At 37.0% G+C, this 19,620-nt stretch overlaps 2 protein-coding genes across 2 annotated transcripts in view; both read right to left on the reverse strand.

Moving 5' to 3' along the window:
• Positions 1-2,431: 2,431 nt before the first annotated feature.
• LOC132845343 (proline-rich protein 15-like protein) lies at positions 2,432-4,663 on the reverse strand. The gene is made up of 2 exons (XM_060869300.1): positions 4,436-4,663; positions 2,432-4,160 (listed from the first exon to the last, which is right to left on the reverse strand). The coding sequence occupies exon 2, from the start codon at positions 4,141-4,143 to the stop codon at positions 3,859-3,861; it is 285 nt and encodes a 94-aa protein (XP_060725283.1). The 5' UTR covers positions 4,144-4,160; positions 4,436-4,663; the 3' UTR covers positions 2,432-3,858.
• A 410-nt stretch (positions 4,664-5,073) lies between these two features.
• Positions 5,074-19,620, reverse strand: part of chn2 (chimerin 2) — a 46,405-nt gene continuing 31,858 nt past the window's right edge. The window contains exons 7-13 of the mRNA XM_060870490.1: positions 11,570-11,656; positions 10,542-10,626; positions 8,333-8,506; positions 7,903-7,980; positions 7,627-7,764; positions 7,065-7,170; positions 5,074-6,257 (exon numbers count right to left, since the gene is read on the reverse strand). Of these exons, the coding sequence (XP_060726473.1) occupies positions 6,086-6,257; positions 7,065-7,170; positions 7,627-7,764; positions 7,903-7,980; positions 8,333-8,506; positions 10,542-10,626; positions 11,570-11,656 (840 nt within the window). The 3' untranslated portion in view covers positions 5,074-6,085. The remainder of the gene's footprint in view (positions 6,258-7,064; positions 7,171-7,626; positions 7,765-7,902; positions 7,981-8,332; positions 8,507-10,541; positions 10,627-11,569; positions 11,657-19,620) is intronic.

Consider the following 19,620-nt stretch of genomic DNA (forward strand, 5'->3'; position numbering starts at 1 on the left):
GCTACCTCAAGCTCTGACTCCTGTCTCTTCTTCAGTGACACTGTCTCTAAATCATACAGCACGGCCGGTCTCACCACTGTCCTGTACACCTTCCCCTTGATTCTTGCTGATATTTTCCTATCACACAGAACTCCTGACACCTTTCTCCACCCACTCCGACCTGCCTGCACTCGCTTCTTTACCTCTTTCCCACTCTCTCCATTACTCTGGACTGTTGACCCCAAGTACTTAAACTCCTGTACCTTCTTCACCTCTTCACCCTGTAACCTTACTGCTCCACTTCCCTCCCTTTCATTCACACATGTACTCAGTCTTACTACGACTGACTTTCATTCCTCTTCTCTCCAACGCAAACCTCCACCTCTCCAGGTTTTCCTCCACCTGCTCCCTGCTCTCACTACAGATCACAATGTCATCTGCAAACATCATCGTCCAAGGAGACTCCTGTCTGACCTCCTCTGACAACTGGTCCATCACTATAGCAAACAGGAAGGGGCTCAGAGCCGATCCCTGATGCAGTCCCACCTCCACTGTGAACTCCTCTGTCTGACCTACAGCACACCTCACCACTGTCCTGCTCCTCTCATACATGTCCTGCACCACTCTGACATACTTCTCTGCTACTCCTGACTTCCTCATACAGTACCACAGCTCTTCTCTTGGCACCCTGTCATACGCTTTCTCTAAGTCTACAAACACACAGTGCAACTCCCTCTGACCATCCCTATACTTCTCCATCAACATTCTCAGAGCAAAAATTGCATCTGTTGTGCTCTTTCTGGGCATGAAGCCATACTGCTGCTCACAAATTTCCACCACCTTCCTTAACCTAGCTTCCACTACTCTTTCCCACAACTTCATTGTATGGCTCATCAACTTTATCCCCCTATAATTGCTGCAACTCTGCACGTCACCCTTATTCTTAAAGATCGGCACTAACACACTCCTTCTCCATTCCTCAGGCATCCTCTCACTTTCTAAAACCCTGTAAACAACACAGTGTATTGTTGGATTGATTTACAAACTGTACACAAATATGTAAAGTTACTAATGGTAATATGTTGGAGATTTTGGTGTTTCCCCCTTTTTTGGAATAGATTCAACTATAAGCTGATATTCATTCATTCATTCATCTTCTACCGCTTATCCGAACTACCTCGGGTCACGGGGAGCCTGTGCCTATCTCAGGCGTCATCGGGCATCAAGGCAGGATACACCCTGGACGGAGTGCCAACCCATCGCAGGGCACACACACACTCTCATTGTAGTAATACACATTTTAGTAAAAATTAATGATACTAATCCAATCCCCAGATGGTAGACATACTATTAAAAAACAGTATCTGCAGCCCAAATCTGAGGATCTAATTGTCTGAGTCTGTTAAAGATGTTTACTAAGTGAAACTGAAGTCATACCTCAAGTTAATAAGTAGTTGAAGTGAAAGTGAAGTGACATACAGCTAAGTATGGTGACCCATACTCAGAATTCGTTCTCTGCATTTAACCCATCCAAAGTGTACACACACACACCAGTGAACACACGCACACACACACACACACACACAGTGAACACACACCCGGAACACACACTTGCCTTGCTCAAGGGCACCTCAGTCGTGGTATTGCCGGCCCGAGACTCGAACCCACAACCTTAGGGTTAGGAGTCGACTTCCCCCAACGACTAGTTATGTAATATGCTAACATGGTGTTTACCAGCTCTGAGTTATATGGCTAGTGTTTGAGTATTAAGTTTAGATTGCTTTAGCCATGCTGAAAAGTTCAGTATTCTACCAAATAACTAAGTTAACTAAGTTATTTAACAGCCAGGTGCTAAACCCAGGTTGAGCTGGTCACACCGGTATATTATGTTGGCCAGTTTGTTGGCAGAAATGAACATGTATGAATGTTCTCTTCTAATCTCTACTAATGCTACAGTTTAAACAAGTTAATTGACACAAAATTAAGGTAATTATAACTTCTCATACTGTACATTCAGTGAGTATTGAAGTCAAGTAATAATGAAGAGGAAAAATACCATCGTTAGTTATAGCAAAGATGGTCTACAAGTTTGACCAGTTCAGCCAGTGATGGATTTTTTTTCTACCACAAGCTTTGTATTTCAACAGAGGGTGTGAACAAATCTAATACCTCCGCTTGCTTTTCCTTACTCATGCATTGTCATCTGAACAGAGACTATTTATCTAAATGTGTTAAGTCTTGTTTTACATTTTAACTTTGATCCAATGCTTTTGGAAAATTCTAATATGTATTTTCCCAACAATTTTTTGCCAATAGCTTTCACACACCTTCATACCAATAGCTGTTGAGGTAACTTGCAGCAAGAAAATATTTTAGAATATAATAAAATTATACAAATAGAATAACTTCTATGAATTATTAAAAATTAATAAATAAACTTACACACTGCAGGTTTAGATGGAATTCAATTTTAATAGGGATGACAAACATTTTCATTGTCTCTGAAAATATAGAACTGTGGGAAGATTTCAAGTGTAATGTATTTCCATATTGGGCTGCATGAAAAACAACAGCTTTTATCATTTAATTTTCATAGGAATTATATGATAAATTAGTCTAACAGTAGAAATCTTCAGTTGTTAACATGATGCTGTACCAGTGAAGATAATGATAAAAAAATGTCCATTTAACTTTACCCCCAACAATAAGGCTAGGCAAAAATCAGAGGAAGTGATATTGAGTGTATTTTGATGAATTACTCAAGTTCTGTAATAATAAAAACTCTTTGGTAGTTTATTTACTGTCAGCCTCAGTGAAAATGGGAAGGAAACAGTGATCTACTGATAACAGTGATAAACAAGATGATAGTAAAGCATCAGTATGATCTCGTCTACAGCGAACTTCTATTTCGGCTTTTAAACATAACATTCCATCCATTTCTAAACGTTACACAACCTGCCATTACACACAATGTGTCTTTAAAGTAGAAGTCCTTATAAACAACACTCAAGTAATATGTGGACTGGTTTATGACTGCATGACCTTGTCATACATCCATATAATAAATGTATAAATATAAGTTTAACACGAATGTTTAATGTTATAATCCTACAAAATCCATTAGTGCAAAAATGATCCCATTCAGAACAGGCATGACAGAGGGATATCCCCTACATGGCTCTTGAAAGTACATCATTCGACGAAGTCAGACTACAAAAACATTTAGTTTCATTTACATTCATGTATAACTCACTCATGTATGTAAAAATCCTTCATACAAACAGCTACAAAAGCACTGAAACTTTACAATTTAGATAATAAATAAGTGGCCCTTCATATTAATAGAATAAACACAAATAAACAGTAGAACAACACTTAGACATTGTATTAATATTTACCACATGAACACGAGACATCATAATGGACCACCCACAAGCACACACGCATGCACTCACACACACACACACAAAATATGAGTTGTTGTACAGAAGTTAGGGATAAATGTGCAGCCAGTTCAGTCTCAGGAAAAACTGAAACTTTAAAGCTTTAGGTCTTCTCTTAAATGTAATCAGTCCAATTATGCAACTTAAATGTTTTATATCCACATAAACAGCTACCACTCCTGGTGATAAGGAAAATACAGTGTAGCTATGAATAAACATTCACATGTTCTCAGAGCTGAGGGCATTTAGCTTGACTGAACAACCTATGTAATTAACCCTAATAACCCTAATTAACAAAATACGTTTTAAATTGTTTGCATTGTTTGAACGCTCACTGTGTTAGCTTCAGCCACTGTAAGCAGCATTAACATCACTGACTGACCAAAGAGATCCTTTGTAATCAGTGTCTGTGGTGGATGTTAGGATTTTAGCATGCCTACTTGGCCACGGCTGTGTTGCTTTCGTAAAGGTTCTTGTTGGTTGGCAGAGTGGCTCGGACCTTGCGTTTTTCCTTGTAGCGGCCTGAGCGTGAGACGGAAAGGTTGCGGCTGAACGTGTTCTCGATTAAGGCAGGTTCCAGCTGTGAGACGTCAAATCCATCACTCTGGAAGCCTGAGGTTTTGCTGTCTGAGCCTTGATCTTGTTGAACAGCAGCGTCTTTAAGGATGTTGCTCAGCACCCTCCCAGAGAAGGCCTTCCACCAGGGAATCCTCTCAGCCATCTGAGTATTCACTTCACCTTATAACACCAAACAGTGATTAGACATCCGGTAATACTTGCTTATTAACTTGATTATCAACACACAATAAAAGGTTGTTAATAGTTTTGGAACTGGGTAACCAAAAAGTCCAAAAAGTCAACACTACTTCAGGATATTCACTGATCTATATTGAACCATTTAAAACTTTGACAGGGTTTTATGGACCTGTTAGCCACCTAAAGACATTTTTCAAGAGTGTATATTTAAAATAAATTAAAAATAATAATAATAATAATAATAATAATAAACTTACCAACAGCGAAAAAATCAGTTAAATATTTGTAGTAATGTCAGAATTTGTCACAGCACCTGACTCCGGAAAACTAAAACACAATTTTTCCTCCTTTTACTAGCAATAATTTGCACCCTGCTATCAGCTACTCCAGACTATACAGTATAGTATATATATATACTGTATATACACTTCAGACTATAGAGTTCAGTATAATATATATAGCTATAAGACAACTATGTTACACAAGCAAAGAATCTACTGATAATAAGTTTTCTTTAAGCCAGCACACCTTTGTAAAGTAGGACAAGGACTTCCCACCGTCATTGTCATTGGTCTGTTGACGCTGGCAGCACTTCCCACCACAAAAAACTGGTTTCACCTTTTTTAATCTCACCCTCTCAGAATTAGCAGTTTCACCTGCTAACATAACCAGCTGGTATAAAGCAGGTGCGTCATCACACCCCTGTTATGAAACAGAATGTAAGTCAGAGTTGAACACTGAACAACTAACACCAAGTTGAATCTGCAATTATTAACAACATAATTCTGATGCCAGTAACACAAGATGTGGAAAGAATTAGCATCAAAAATGGAAACGCATTTGGTTTTTTACCCGCTATACACGCTGTTCTGCAGTCACAAAAAATAACCTCAAATATATTTAATTATTTTTTTATTTTAAGAGAGCGAGAGAAAGAAAACATGCTTAAAATCGGTAAATCAGATTTAAGTAATTTAATAAATTTGATAAATTACAGTCATAATTTCATCCTGCACAGAAAATATTTTTTAATAAAACACATTTTTAGAAAGTTCTCATATCAAATGAGTAAATTCATCATACAGAGACAAAAGCATCAGATAGAGACGATTATTTCTTTCATAAATGGCCTGATTATGAGGTATGGCACCATCCACTGCTTTCATCCGTGTGCACTGGCTCACATGTCTACATCACAGTTTGAGATGGTCAAAATGTTCCTCGTCAGTATCATAATTTACAATAATAAGCCATGATAATATATACACAAGCACAACAAACTCACTGAATGGCATCAGTACCCTTTCCTTAAGAAAAGGAAAAAGGAATGGAGATGACGTTTAAAATGGTCAACACCAAATTCAGAAAAAATACAGATCAAAATATTTACAATCTTTGTAAAAGAAAAAAAAAGTGCTTCCTGTTGGGTCTTGTATTGTAAAACACATTACAAACGTGTACATATACACACCACAAAGACGGAACACGATTTTTAACCCATTAACGCGAAACATTAAACCGATGTGAAATATTAAACCATTATCAGTGCAACATACTAACCATTGAAGTCAGTCAGTCAGTCAGTTTTTCTGTACCATACAAACACCTTATATATAATCAGAATTGATATTTTATCATCATTATTCATCTCATGATTTGTTCTGCACCAGATCAAATTAAATAAAAAGTTTTAAGGGCAATGATACAGGATCAAGACAGCTATCTTGCCTTAAGATCAGGCCTACAGTAGTGCCCATTTTTCCTGATCTTATAATCTACTATTGGTGGACCAATTTTCAGTTACCAATTTTTTTTATCATTATTTTTTATAACCAAAACAAGCTCTTTAAAGAATATCTCTTACAGCTTCCCCATATTCTTTAGGAAATTCTATACAGTTCATGGCTTTAAAAGAGGATATCTTCATGCTCAATCAACAGCTGAATGATCAGTTTCTGGTGCCTCATGTCGTTGAGGGTGGCGAGTGTGTTCTGGTCTGGTGGCTGCATCAAAGTTGGACCAAAGACGATCCCAAGGTTCTCTGCATTCATAAGATTGTCTTTTTCATACATCGTGACCCTAATGAAAAAGCAAACAAGGAATAATCATAAGATGCCTCATCATTTCAATTCTCTAATAGTAATCACACATTTTTGAAGAGGGAGTATTTGGTGCCTATTTAGACATGTTTCTATGTGACAGTGTGCTGCAATACAGAGAAATTACATATGATTCATGATTATGGTTATTGTGCAAGAAAAGATTCAATGGAAAAATAGCTTTGAGAGCAGGAGGCCACACGTCCCTTGCAAAGACAGGCATGGATGCAGGCCATGTACTTTTTACTGACAGCCAGACAGAATGTACAGTGCTAAAATAAGTTATTTGTCAACTTTATATCTGTAGATGATAAATGGATATTAGATACACAGTTAATAGTATTTATGAAGTTGGTTCCTCCTGTTTTAGGGTTTCTGTACATTTCTATGCCATGCTACACTCCACAGTAATGTTTATGACTCAGTGCTTTTTACATATTTCTGTTTATATCTATAATATTAATGGAAAGAATTTCCTTACAAAACCAAAAACATTTTTTTTTCAACCTAAATGCTGATATCAAACCCATTTCCGCCTTTCAGATGCCCCAAATACTTGTTCATAAGCCTCTAAATAAGCCTCTAAGCTGTTATATTCAACCAATAAAATCCTGTGTAAAGTTATCCCAGCTGAGATAAAAACATCTCACACTGAAAGACAGCAGTGACCTGACTCATTTTATATCAGACTTGCAAAATTTTACCAATGTTCACATCACACAAAACAGTGTTAGCACCCTGAAAATTTGGAAGATTTAAAACCTGAGGTCAAGGAGATGGTTCTCACCTCTTTAAATGAGTCATCAGGTAGCGAAGAGTCTCATAGTGAGCAGGAGGAAGCTGCAGCAGGCCATCATGGATTGCTTCTAGCCTGGTGTCAGGGTCGTTTATTTCTGTACAAAATCATATTATGTAAACCTACGCACATTTAATTTTTTTCAAATCAATCCAATTAAACATATTTGTATAGCGCTTTTAACGATTCACGTTGTCTCAAAGCAGCTTTGCAGAAATATAGAAAAAGAATAAAAATAAATAAACAAATATTTAAATAAAAAAATGTAAAGTTTTAAATTAATTAAAAAATATTAATTTACAATAGTACACATCTTTAACATCTATTCCTAATGAGCATTTTCACTGTTACTAATTACATTTTTATTTAAACTCTCCATACACAGCCTTTGCAGAAACTGGTTTTGAGTTTTTATTGAAATGCTTATTATTAGGTAGAAATCTATTTAAGCCTTTATTGAAATTATGGCTGTGTTGTATTGAATTCGTTCACACTGAACAAACAGTAGGGTCAGTTGTTTAATCTTTTTTGACGTTGTCTTAAGAGCTCTTACTGGCTGCCTGTATGAATTTGGTATAGACGTCATATGTGATGACAGGGATGGGCAGATCCCTCAGATAGAGTTTCAAAGCTCCTGTAATGGTGTTGATGTCTGGATATGCATTTGCACTGATATCTGCCTTTTCACCGTCTGTGGAGGAAAATCATTGTCACCTGTGTATTTCACTGAAAGAGATTTGCTAAAACAGCCCACAAAATACTGCTGATCCCAAATTAGATACCAGTGCAAAGGTTAAGGCCAGGCTTTTATGACTGTTTGCTCACCTACCTCTGTCAAAGGACAGCCTCACATCTTCTATATGTTCTGTAAAACCAGACACTCTGTAGAGCCCTTCTGACTTCAGTCCTTAACAAGAAAAAACATCCTTATTGTAATTTCAATTTAAATTAAAGAGAACACAAGGTTTAATTTGTAAGGAAATTAATTTACACTACCACATGATTCTACTGAATTCATTTTGTAGGAAGTCACGCCATCAATTTACCAGACAAACACAAACAACGTACTGTAACACAAACCGTGACGCAAACAATGTGATATACAACACAAACCGTGACGCAAATGATGCAATATACTTATTACTGTATATTCAGTATGGTATTATAGTATATCCAAGTGAAATGTAAACAAAAGTATGACTCAATATCTTAGCATCTTGCAGGGTGAGCCAAGCTTGTTCTTTAAAGGACATCAGTACCTCTTTGCTCTATTTCTCTGATGCACATGTCTACGACCATAGGCCGTGATGTATTGTGAGCTTTAACCAGCGTGGTGAGGTCACAGCTAAAAACCTTCTTGATACGCCGCAGGTCTGGCTGACAGTCGCTGGGCACCAGTTTTGAGCATTGCTTATGCACGTTCAGTCCACAGTCTACAAAGGATCAAAGGTCAAAAGAGCATGAAAATGTCAAAACAGTGTATGCAGACAATCTGTCTCCAGTGAACAATGGGTTTGTGTATGTATAGCCTTTATTATGAAGTGACTGTGCGAATGGTGTCCAGATCCATGTGATCAACATTATTATTATTATTATTATTATTATTATTATTATTATTATTAATACACATGTAAATTGACTGAGTGTGATCCTGTGTGAACCTTCACCTGTAAATGGGTGTGTTGACTGTGTGTCCTGTGTGAAAGACTAGAACACTATAGGCACATGTCTGTCTTTCTGTCCTCCATCCATCATGGCCATGAAGTAAAGCAGAGGAAAGAAAAAACCAAAGCTTTCTCTCATTTCTAATTTGTCCATTTCCAAGTCTGTTGACAAGAATTCTCGCCCTTGGGAGTAGAAAACTTTGGGACTAGTCTGTGTCCAAAAAACTGAAATTGTGCCGTATTAACATAAACCACTGCAACTTTTAGAACATAAGAATAAGATTTAACAACATTAATTCAAGGCTTTTGTAAGTGTGAGCTTGTGAGATCAATCTGTGAGATATCTGTGCACCCATACTGTGCTGAGTTGGACAAGCTTTGTAAAGATGTCTTTACATACAAGTAATGTTAATTTCGTCAGACGAGACGAGACGAAATATGTTCGTCAACAAGACGAGACGATGACAAGACTGCACCACTGTCCAAAAACGCTGACTAAGACTAAATTAACATGCATTATTGTTGACAAAAAAAGACGAGGCGAAAATGTTTTGTATAAAATAAAAACTAAGATAAAATCTCTCTTCATTTTCGTCTACAATTGTCTCTGCTTTTTCATCAGCTGTTACGCCTTTAAAATATTCAGAACGAGTTCGCGGCTTCGTGTTGTTTAGTGTGTGCATAGAAACAATTCGTCCACACGCCGCTCAAAAAAAAAAACAAATCCTGAGCGCAAGTCCACCGTCTAGTCAGGCTTTTTGTGTTAAATTATATTTCCTGTCGCTGCGCAGGCTCTTTTATTGTACATGACAGCTTATGTCCCAATGACCGGTGTTTGCATTACGATTAAAAGCAGTATCAATAAAGTAAAAAATGTGATGTGCCGTCAAGTTCGAGTGAAACATATGTGACACTTTTTTTTTACTGAAATGTTTATCAGTAATAATCTCAGTAATAATGTGTTATTTAAAAAAAAAAAAGACTACAATTTTTTGACTAAAACTAGACTAAAATTAAAAGACTTTTAGTCGACTAAAACTTTAAGATACCTTGAGTTTTCTTTTGACTAAAACTAGACTAAAATGACGAGACTTTTAGTCGACTAAAACTTGACTAACAAAAAAAGATATGTGAATGACTAAATATGACTTAAACTAACAAGGACATTTGGCACAAGACTAAGACTAAGACTAAATTAAAAATAGGTGACGAAATTAACACTACATACAAGAAGAGACAAATCTGACAGCTGTGATTTTGCTGGTCCCAAAAAGAAAAACTGTATTTTGCAATAATTATAAAGCTTATTGGTTACTAAGGTTAATGTTAGGTTTATATTAAGGTGTGGCCAAGCATTAACCCTCAATGGACATTGTATACGTGTGTGGATTGCAACAGTTTTTATTGTGTATGGATACAGTTCTGTTTCTGTGCGACACATGGGTGTGTTGCTCCCACGCCTGTCTTGGACACACAGTGTGCATGCCACTATAAATAGTTCCAAGTAAACCATAAGAGGAACTGGTCCAAACCAGGTGTCAGTCAAGAATGCGATAGAGCCGCATTGCAATGGCATGGTTACAGCTTTGATTAGCATGAGACTTGCCTACTGTTTCTGCACAGGTTTGAGTCAGTGGACTGAGGCAAGCTGCAACAGTTAACAGAACAAGACTTCAGAGCTTCTTATTCTACTCCCTTGACAACATTTTGATATAAATGATTTATCTGTACTTGACAGACACATCTGTTCTGGTTTTAAAAGCATTTCATTTGGTACTGTGTGGTATGTAGATGACTGTGTTACCTGAGCAGCGTACACCCTGAGCAATGAGACCCCACATGAAGTTGGCACAGTATTCACACCAGTGCGGGCCTCTGAATGTGTGTACCTATGCAAAAGACAACAAAAGATGTTTCACATACTTTCACGTTATTATAGAAAAATATACAAAAAGGTTGTTTAGTTTTTAGTAATTTAAATGGCCATAGCAAGACATCACTATTGATTTAAATTATATGGCTATATATTATAATTTTATAAATATATAAAAATTATTAAAATTATAGTCACACAGATATGGGGACATTTAATAAGGCCAATTTGCCTACTGCTGTGATTATTATAATTGGTAGAACACCCAGAGAACACTGAGTAATCCCATGAGGACACGAGGAGAACATGCAAAGCTCCCTGCTGCTGCTGCTACTGTACCAATTCAGATTTGAAATGAAAGCATCTACTTTTGCATATTCTGTCTGCTTAATAAATGTTAACATTTGGGTGCAAAGTTATTATTTCTTTTACATGTGACATTGATTCAAGGAACTGAAACCATGTTCTGAGAATCTGATGTCAATTTAAAAAAAGGAAAAAAGATGCAAGACGTACAAGCCAAAAAACAACATTTATGTACAGTATGAACTAATGATGTATTATTACAGCACAATTATAATACATTGAGCGTCATTATGATGACTATGTTTAAACACAGTGTATGTACTATATAAGGGAGTGTCAAGAATAGCACATGATATCCTATTTGCTAGCAGGCAGCATGAAATAAGTTGGTTTACAAATAGTAAGTGTTGCTAAAACGTACAATTTAAAAATGACAGCAAATTACAGACTTTTCAGCAGAATATCCCTTCTTCCTGTTCTAATGGAAATCAATTCTCATCACTACTGCTGTTCATTAGTTCATCAATTAGGTGTAGTAGAGGACACAATAATTCACTGACCACAGGTATAGCTAACCCATTTGTAGTATCCACAGTATAAAGCCATGCAGCGTTAATATTAAAGTTACAACCGTGTATTTCCTTAGTGCTTACCTTAAAATTATGCAACTTGTCGTAGTTGCACTGCTTCTCGGACCCGTCCTTCAGAGCGCTGCATCTGCCCAGTGGTGAGTTAGAGATCTGTGGACAAGCCAAGAGTTTTATTGGCTTCCAGAACAGTGTGTTTTTAACCCCTAGCCTTAGCCCAAGTGCTAGAGCCAGCAATTCCTGACGCTTCCGTTCCTGATTTCTAGCTCGAAGAGGAGCCAGGTCACTCCCTGTTGGCTCCCAATGAGCCTGCATCTCCTCTGAGGAAGAAGATGTGGAGATAGACAAGTTGGTAGTAAGGAGTATGGAGGATATGCCTGCTTTGGCTTCGAGGACAAACTGAGCTGAATGAACTCCATGGCAAGGATTGAGACAGTAAGAGGGAGGAGGTCTGTCTGAGGGGCCAGAGTGTGCCTAACACAATAGGAGTCATCCAGCACTGCCAAAGAAGGGCACCGACAGAGGGAGGGAAGAGAGTAGTTTAGGAAGGATAGAGAAGAAGATAGGGGGAGGCAGAAGAGCTTAGCATGGATACAGTAAGTAGCTTTCAATTGCAGGATCAATTGTGTTGTGTTGAGCACTGTGCTTCTGTCTACTGTATGTGTTTCCTCTCTGTTTGCTTAATACACTGACCATTCCGGTCTTTCAGAGCACGGAAAACCAAAAGCCACACTTTTAATCCAACAACAGCCATTTTTTTGATAATCACTGAAGATTATCTCAGTTCTAGAAAGTCATAGTGCTGAGCTCTTTCTTTCTTCCTCAATAAGCCACTGTTGCTTATCATTCTCTACTCACACATACCCAGCCATCCAGACTATCTGCTCAAGATAACAGATAACAGATGTAATCACAGTACACTATACACAGTACACAGTACACAGGAAACCATTTCCACGGCCAGCAGCAGAATGTAAGCCTCAAACACAGAATCCCAGAGAGCCACAAACAAGACGCCAGACTTGGTGATATCTCACACAACATAAAGTAGTTTACCAGAATGAATCGAATTTATATTAAATATACAAATATGCAAACATGTAACAATTGCTCATTCACAATTTCTCTAGAAAGCAGAGATGACATGAGCAGATGTGCATTTTAAAATGGTTGTTGCTGCGGTTTTCAATGTACCCTTTTATACACACAACACAATGTTACCACAATATATAGTGGCAATAATGGCTTTAATATTAACAGTACTCTGTTGCAAACATAAAAATGTGCTCTGACAATACAACACGCGCATTTTTTTACTTTCAAGTGAAGCTTCATAAGCCACTTCTGGACACGGTTGCTGATCTTAGCACAGTGATTCTTAACAAAGATAAACAGAAATGTCAGAAATGTTAAAGGGGGGGCATTCTTCTATACGGGTATAAACAAATAGAAAAGATAAGCACATTACTAGCGTAGCACTGTTGGGGGAAAAAGCTGGCTGTAGAGACCTTTCTGGTCTGGCCTGAGAGCTACAGCTTGGGGGGCACAACAGGTGGCACCACCTACACAGCGCACAGTAAAGCTCTGAATCAGGAAATCAGCACTGCAGCAAACAGAGATAAGTTCAACTCATGCAGGAACTGTGGACATTTTATGCTACATATACCATACTCTAGCTTATCCCTATTCATTTATATTTCATCTGGTTAATACCTGTGTTTTGGATGAACATTCACCATTCAAGGATGTCTCTACTACCAAATACAAGTCTAGATGTTCTTGTTCTTAACTTGATTGCTAGAGATCCCCATAAAATTGATTTTAAACATGAAAGAAGCTACTGAGGAAAAACCTTCGACCTCGAGGACATTTGACATTGATGTGACCTTAACCCAATTTAGGTCCATTCCAAAATCTAATCAGTTCATTTGCAGGTTAGAATGATTTCCATATAAATCCATCCTGCATTCAACCACTCATTCTTGAGATATTGTGCTAGTGACAACATCCATGCTTCTAACATCCTTGTATGACAAACAGAAAAAAGCTATTGAAGAAAAAATATTTTAGGCATTTGACTTTGTTGTAACTTTTATCCCATTTGGATGAATTCTAAAATCTAATCGGTTCATCTGCTGGTTATTATAATAATTCCATGTAAACCCTAAAAACATTCAAACACATGCTCTTGAACTGTCAGACCAATGTCTGAGTCTTGAACAGATGCACGGACACAGACACTTGGACCAACATGTCACCAGGCTGATGGCAACAATCGTATCTAGCAATAAAAATGGGCCTTGAGTTTCTGAACATTAACATGGAGGAGGCAATTAAAGTAAAATTTTAGACAATTAACCATGATACTGTTTTGCTCCATTCCAAAATCGAATCAGTTCATCTGCTGGTTACAACGATAACCCCATTTATTTACTACAAATATTCATAATTTTTTTCTTGACACTTCAAACTAACAATTATCTCAGACATACAAACACACAGACATACAGAAAGACAGACAACCCAAAAACACCAAGTGCTGGAGACAAGATGACTTCTCTACAGTGTCAACAAGGGTGTGTGTGACTTGCAAAGAATTTGACAGTTGGTTTACACACAGGATCTGTTTCGGCTTATACCTGTTTCGCTATGGCAAAAAAAAAAAAACCCTTAAAGCATGACATTTACTATGTTAAAAATCTGGCTTCTTATTTACCTCACACTCTACAGGAAGAAAGCATAGGTTAGGATAGAATAAACATATTTTATATATTTCTATATATTTTGGGAAAAATATTTTTATGGTTTTATGTAGAAGTAGAGATCACAAAGTTCTATTATAGACTGAAAAACTAATCGAAAAGTAGTATTAATAATAATCTACAACTACAGCCTGCATTGTTGACATATGCAGGGGACAGTGGAAGCTGGGCCAGCTAAAGTTGCATCAGAATTCATCTAAAAACATGATGACAATGAACAAACTTTTTTTTTTGTTTTGCCATTTTTTTTTGGTTCCCTACTGTAGGATGGTGGAATATCTAGAATGTGGGTCACATTTTCTCCTGTTGTACATCATAGCTACCTTCAAGGGGAAGTATTGGTTTGTTTTGAGTCTTATACAAGTTATAGGACTTTCACAGGATATATAACAACTTCTTTTTGGTTACTACTTTTGTCTGTGGTGTTCGCACAGGTTCAGCACTCTTCTCATTATATATGCGTCCGATGGCCAGAATTAGGTTTGAACCCTGGAGCTGTGAGGCATCACTGTGCCACTGTGTCTCCAGGTCTAAATATCTGTTTAGTGAAATGACTAAAAAGTGCCTGTGATATGAGTTCAGTATAAATGGGCTTTAAAGCAAAAAAAAAGACAAGAGTTACACTTGCTGTCCTTGGGCAAGTGGCTTCTTGTCGCTTAATGAACGCTGAGAAAAGAAGTGGTATGACAGTGAGGGACAAAGGGGACTGGTCCCTTTTCAGTGATTGCTCCATTCTCTCTAGTCACGACACAGGGACAAAACACAGCAGCTGAGTACATGAAGAAAACCAGGGCATTGTGGGAAAAATAAAAATACACAAGTGTTTCTATGTACAGTATGCGCCACAGAGATACACATAACAGGCTCAGCAGTGTTACAGTATAGTATCAGTGTATCTCAGAAATCAGTGCCTTTTTATATGTAAGAGTCTGTACAAATAGTAAAATGCTTAAAGATACCATACACCTATTATACAAGCTATTACTGTAAATAATAATATATAAGTCTAAGATTTATTTCACTGGTTACTACAAATACTACGTTAAATTAAGAAATGAAAAATGTCCACATGAGGGTTTTTCGTAGTTTTTCATCTCCGTGGACCATAAATCTGTCATTTAAGGCTGATATACTATTTAACCAGACCTTCTTGTGAGTTCTGTGAAATCGTTCATCTACCACTGCAGGTAATTAATCAGTCACCCAGAAATGTAGAGGGCTTCATTTAATCCACCACATCTTGTTTGAAATTAGTTGAAATTTGCCAGACATCACTTGGACCATAACAAGGCCATGTGGACAAGCATGTGAAGTTCTCTGAAAGCCAAACAGGTGACTGGGCAGGTAGAGCTAGTCAGAGGAAAAAGATAGCATGTATTATATAACCTCAGAGAGATAAAGGTTGTACTTTCTTTCCGTGTGCAGGACTGTCTGAGTGTTTATGTGTTAGTCACTGATAGCTGGTATGATCAAGATAGTAAAAAAATAAATGCTAATGCTGAATTAGCAAACCAGCTACTTAGATCTTTTAGTGTAATCAACATTGCTGATGTTGTCTAGCAAGCTGGCGAATGGTTATAACAAAGTATATAACGTATATAAAACATTATTACTGTCCAAGTTATTTCATCTCTCATTTAGGTGCCATGTAGGTGCCAGCGGTCCTAATATACATAATTATTACAAAATATTCACATTTGTTGATGTAGTTTCCTTCATTAATTGCTTCTGTCCTTCTAGTTCACATTTTGTTTCTTTAAAAAAAACTCCAAATGCTTGTCTTTTAATGCAGGATGCTAGGTCTCCATGTGCCGAAGCACATGCTCCATGTTTTGAAGGCTTCATTGTCTCAGCCTATTTTATTAAGTAAGAAATATTTAAACCCATATTTTAAGGAATCCTGACAGCTACATTTAAAAGAACCTTTCTTATTCCGGGCAGTCGTAGGCCCTCCTTCTGTCTCATCATTGGGCCTTTTCTCCTTTGCAAAGTAGCTCTCCAAAAACATCAAGAGGAACAGATAGATGTTATAAAAAACAGAATCAGTTTAAAAAAAAAAAAAAAAAAACAAACAAACAAAAAAAAAAACGTTTTTCAGATTGTGATTGTCAGTAAAACAAAAATAAAATAAATGACTTATTCTTTCTGTGCGAGCCGGTACCAAATGACTCATCGACACCAGTCCATGGCCCGCTTGTTAAGAACCAGTGATTTAAATAACTGTTTAATGTTACTAGCAGTTATTTAATACAGCCTCTTGCATAAAATACACATTTTTTAGGTACTGAACCTGACTAATCATCACCTCAGGGTTTTGGATCATTGCAGCTCCATCTCTTCACGGTCTTCTATTCAGTGAGTTTACTTATTTTTAGATCATAAAGCACTTCAACTGTGCATTGTTTCATGAATCACTGTCACACTGTTAGATCCAGTTACTATGGCAACTGCTTGACATATACAAATATGCATTTATTTAAAACATGCTATTTTATTAGATGTAATTATATGCAACTTACTACAATAAGATCATAATATCTTGAATTCTAAATGCATATTCCTTCTACTATAAATACCATGTGTGTTTATAATATAAATTTCAAATATCTCCTAATTTACTGTACATTCTGACCAGTTACAAAAAATCTAATTATTTATTATCTAATCTAATCTAATCATCTAATCTAATCATTCTGTTTTCCTATTTAAGCTTAGACAAAAATTTATCAAGAGTAACTCCTCCTAGGGCTTTCGAGCCACATGCACCAAATTTGGATCTGTTGTAGAACCTGGTCTGAAGTTTGTTGCCATTACTTTTCTAAGCAATCCGAGTTCTGGTACTTCCGGTACTGGGTCTCAAAGTGGCCTTTTTCCCCATAGACTCCCATTATAAACTTTGGAGGTTTATAACTCGGCAAGGTAATTGGTGTACCGACTGGCCTTCCGGTTGTCCCGCAGCCCCGCCCCCAAAATATGCAAAATCAAAAAACTTTTTACAACATTGACACGTCATATATCAAAGCACTCAGAACTACCTCACGGGTATTCTGATGATGTCACATGCTCGTCTCCACTTACCTCCAAATGTTTTGGCACCCTAGCTTTCTGTTTACTTGCTTCCAAAAGTAACACTGACCCTTATGTCCACTCGCCTCCAAAAAGCACCGGGCTTTGTGAATACTTGCATTGTCGAAGCCAACATCAAAGTTTGTCGCGACGAACTTTACAAATCTAGTTATATATGGAATTATAACTTGTAAATCATATTTTAAGCTGCAACTGTTAAGGCCTTATGTTAAGTGTACAGTACCTTTCACATATATGTTTGGTAATGACACAGACAGACAGATTTTGAGTAATTATGGGTTAATGATGTTACTGGGGTTCCTCAATAATCCATTTAAATCTCCCCCAATTAAAATGCAGACCAGTTCTAATTCCTGCCTACATTTTAAAAGACAGCATGATATTTACTTCATGTCTTGAGTCCTAAAATGTCAAGCATACAATATGTTCATATGTTAATGAACACATACTTAGTTTATATTATATATATATATATATATATATATATATATATATATATATATATATATATATATATATATTGTGATAGCCTTTAAGAAGGCCTTTGACAAAAGAGGAGCATACTGAAATCATTCCCTGCATCAAGAAGCTTGTAGAATCAAAGTTGAAGGAGATGAATCCATGTATGTTTACAAAGAAATGACAATCATGCATTGTTAAAAAAAAGTGTTTTCCCAGATGTATGATAACTTTTGGACACCCTGGAGATAACCACTGATACCATGTTGTATACTAGGTACACTGTAGTCTCTAACTCCATGTTTTCAAGTTCCCATGTTCTACAATCACAGCACTTGCATTTGGATTCCATTTCTTCTCTTTTTGCCTCTTTACTCAAAGAATCTGGGCAAGAGGAGAAATGTTTTATTCATCAGGCTTAAGGAAATGCTCTTGAGCTGTGCATGTTCTGTGTGAGGAGATTAAAGTGTTGGGTAAACAGCAAACTCACAGAAATTAATAATGGCCTTGCCGCAATTCAGAAGGGAAGAATTTCATTTGAATTTCTCATCTCTCATAGCCAGAGGATGCAACAAAGCTCTTTTTTAATATTTCAAATAAGATCACTTTTTAAATGCAACACCATTAGATAACCTAAACAAGAACATTTACTTGTTTTTGCATTACTTTAACGGTAACCTGTACATCTGCACCTTCATGGACTCATCCAATCAGCTGATCATGTGGCAACAGTGCAACATATAAAATAACAAGAGCTTCAGTCAATTTTCACCTCAAATATGTGAATGGGGGGAAAAAATGTCAGTGTTTTTGACTATTTTCACCCACAACAGTCTCTAGAGTTTAATATGAATGATGCAAAAACAGTCCCTTGGATTTTATATATTGATATTTGATGTCAACAGTAACTGCATCTCTTGACTTCTGCATTACTGCATGCACTGCATTGCTGCCATGTGATTGGCTGGTTGAATAATTGCATGCACGACAGGTGTACAAGTGTTACTGTTAAAATGGCCAGGAAGTGCACATGTGCCTCCAAGTACTTGTAACTGACCCTTCAGAAACTGCAGTTCATTTTTGTCCTACTTTTGAAACAAGATGTGGACTAGTGTTGTTTATGTCTGTTTTGTTTACTGGTGATGAGCTCCTCCAGGGAGAAAGTGTACTTTATTCTGAAGTAGCCAATCATGTACAGGAAGCATGTCCTCTCAGAAGAGCTGTTCAAATGATGCAGCCTAGTTCGTTTGTTCTCTCTCTCTCTCTCTCTCTCTCTCTCTCTCTCTCTCTCTCAATAAAACATCAAAGTGAAAATGAGTAACAAATCATGCAATATTTAAATCTGAGTAACAAAATAGCAGACAACCCACAATGGCCTGAATCCCATCCAATGCTCTAATAAAGAGTTTATTAACAGCTCCACATAATACAATACCATCTCCACATCTAGCACTATAAAGCAAAAGGTTTAGATCAATAGTTCTCAAAGTTCTACAGGCAGCAAGCCTATCATAAGACCTCCAGTTACACTACTGTACATACATACTGGGCATACATACTGCATTACCTACTCTTTGGTCATACAGTATGATTCCTAATGTTTTGTCCACAGCCTGCTTCATGTTTACTGGACATCATTGCTTGTCTGTTATTTTGTTTTAATAAAACCATAAATGCATTTGTTTCCGTTTCTCCGCTTCATGACACGGTGAAGTATACTCATGGAACCCAGATTTTTAAAGGTATAATTTCAGAATAATTTTTAATTTGTTACAGTGATACAACTCATTATTAACGAACTAATATTTA

This window comes from Tachysurus vachellii, chromosome 5, assembly GCF_030014155.1.
Source record: "Tachysurus vachellii isolate PV-2020 chromosome 5, HZAU_Pvac_v1, whole genome shotgun sequence".
In the NCBI taxonomy this organism is placed as follows: domain Eukaryota; kingdom Metazoa; phylum Chordata; class Actinopteri; order Siluriformes; family Bagridae; genus Tachysurus; species Tachysurus vachellii.

Excerpts from the sequence above, each read along its gene's own strand:
- LOC132845343 (XM_060869300.1), bottom strand. The coding sequence starts at position 4,143 with ATGGCTGAGAGGATTCCCTGGTGGAAGGCCTTCTCTGGGAGGGTGCTG.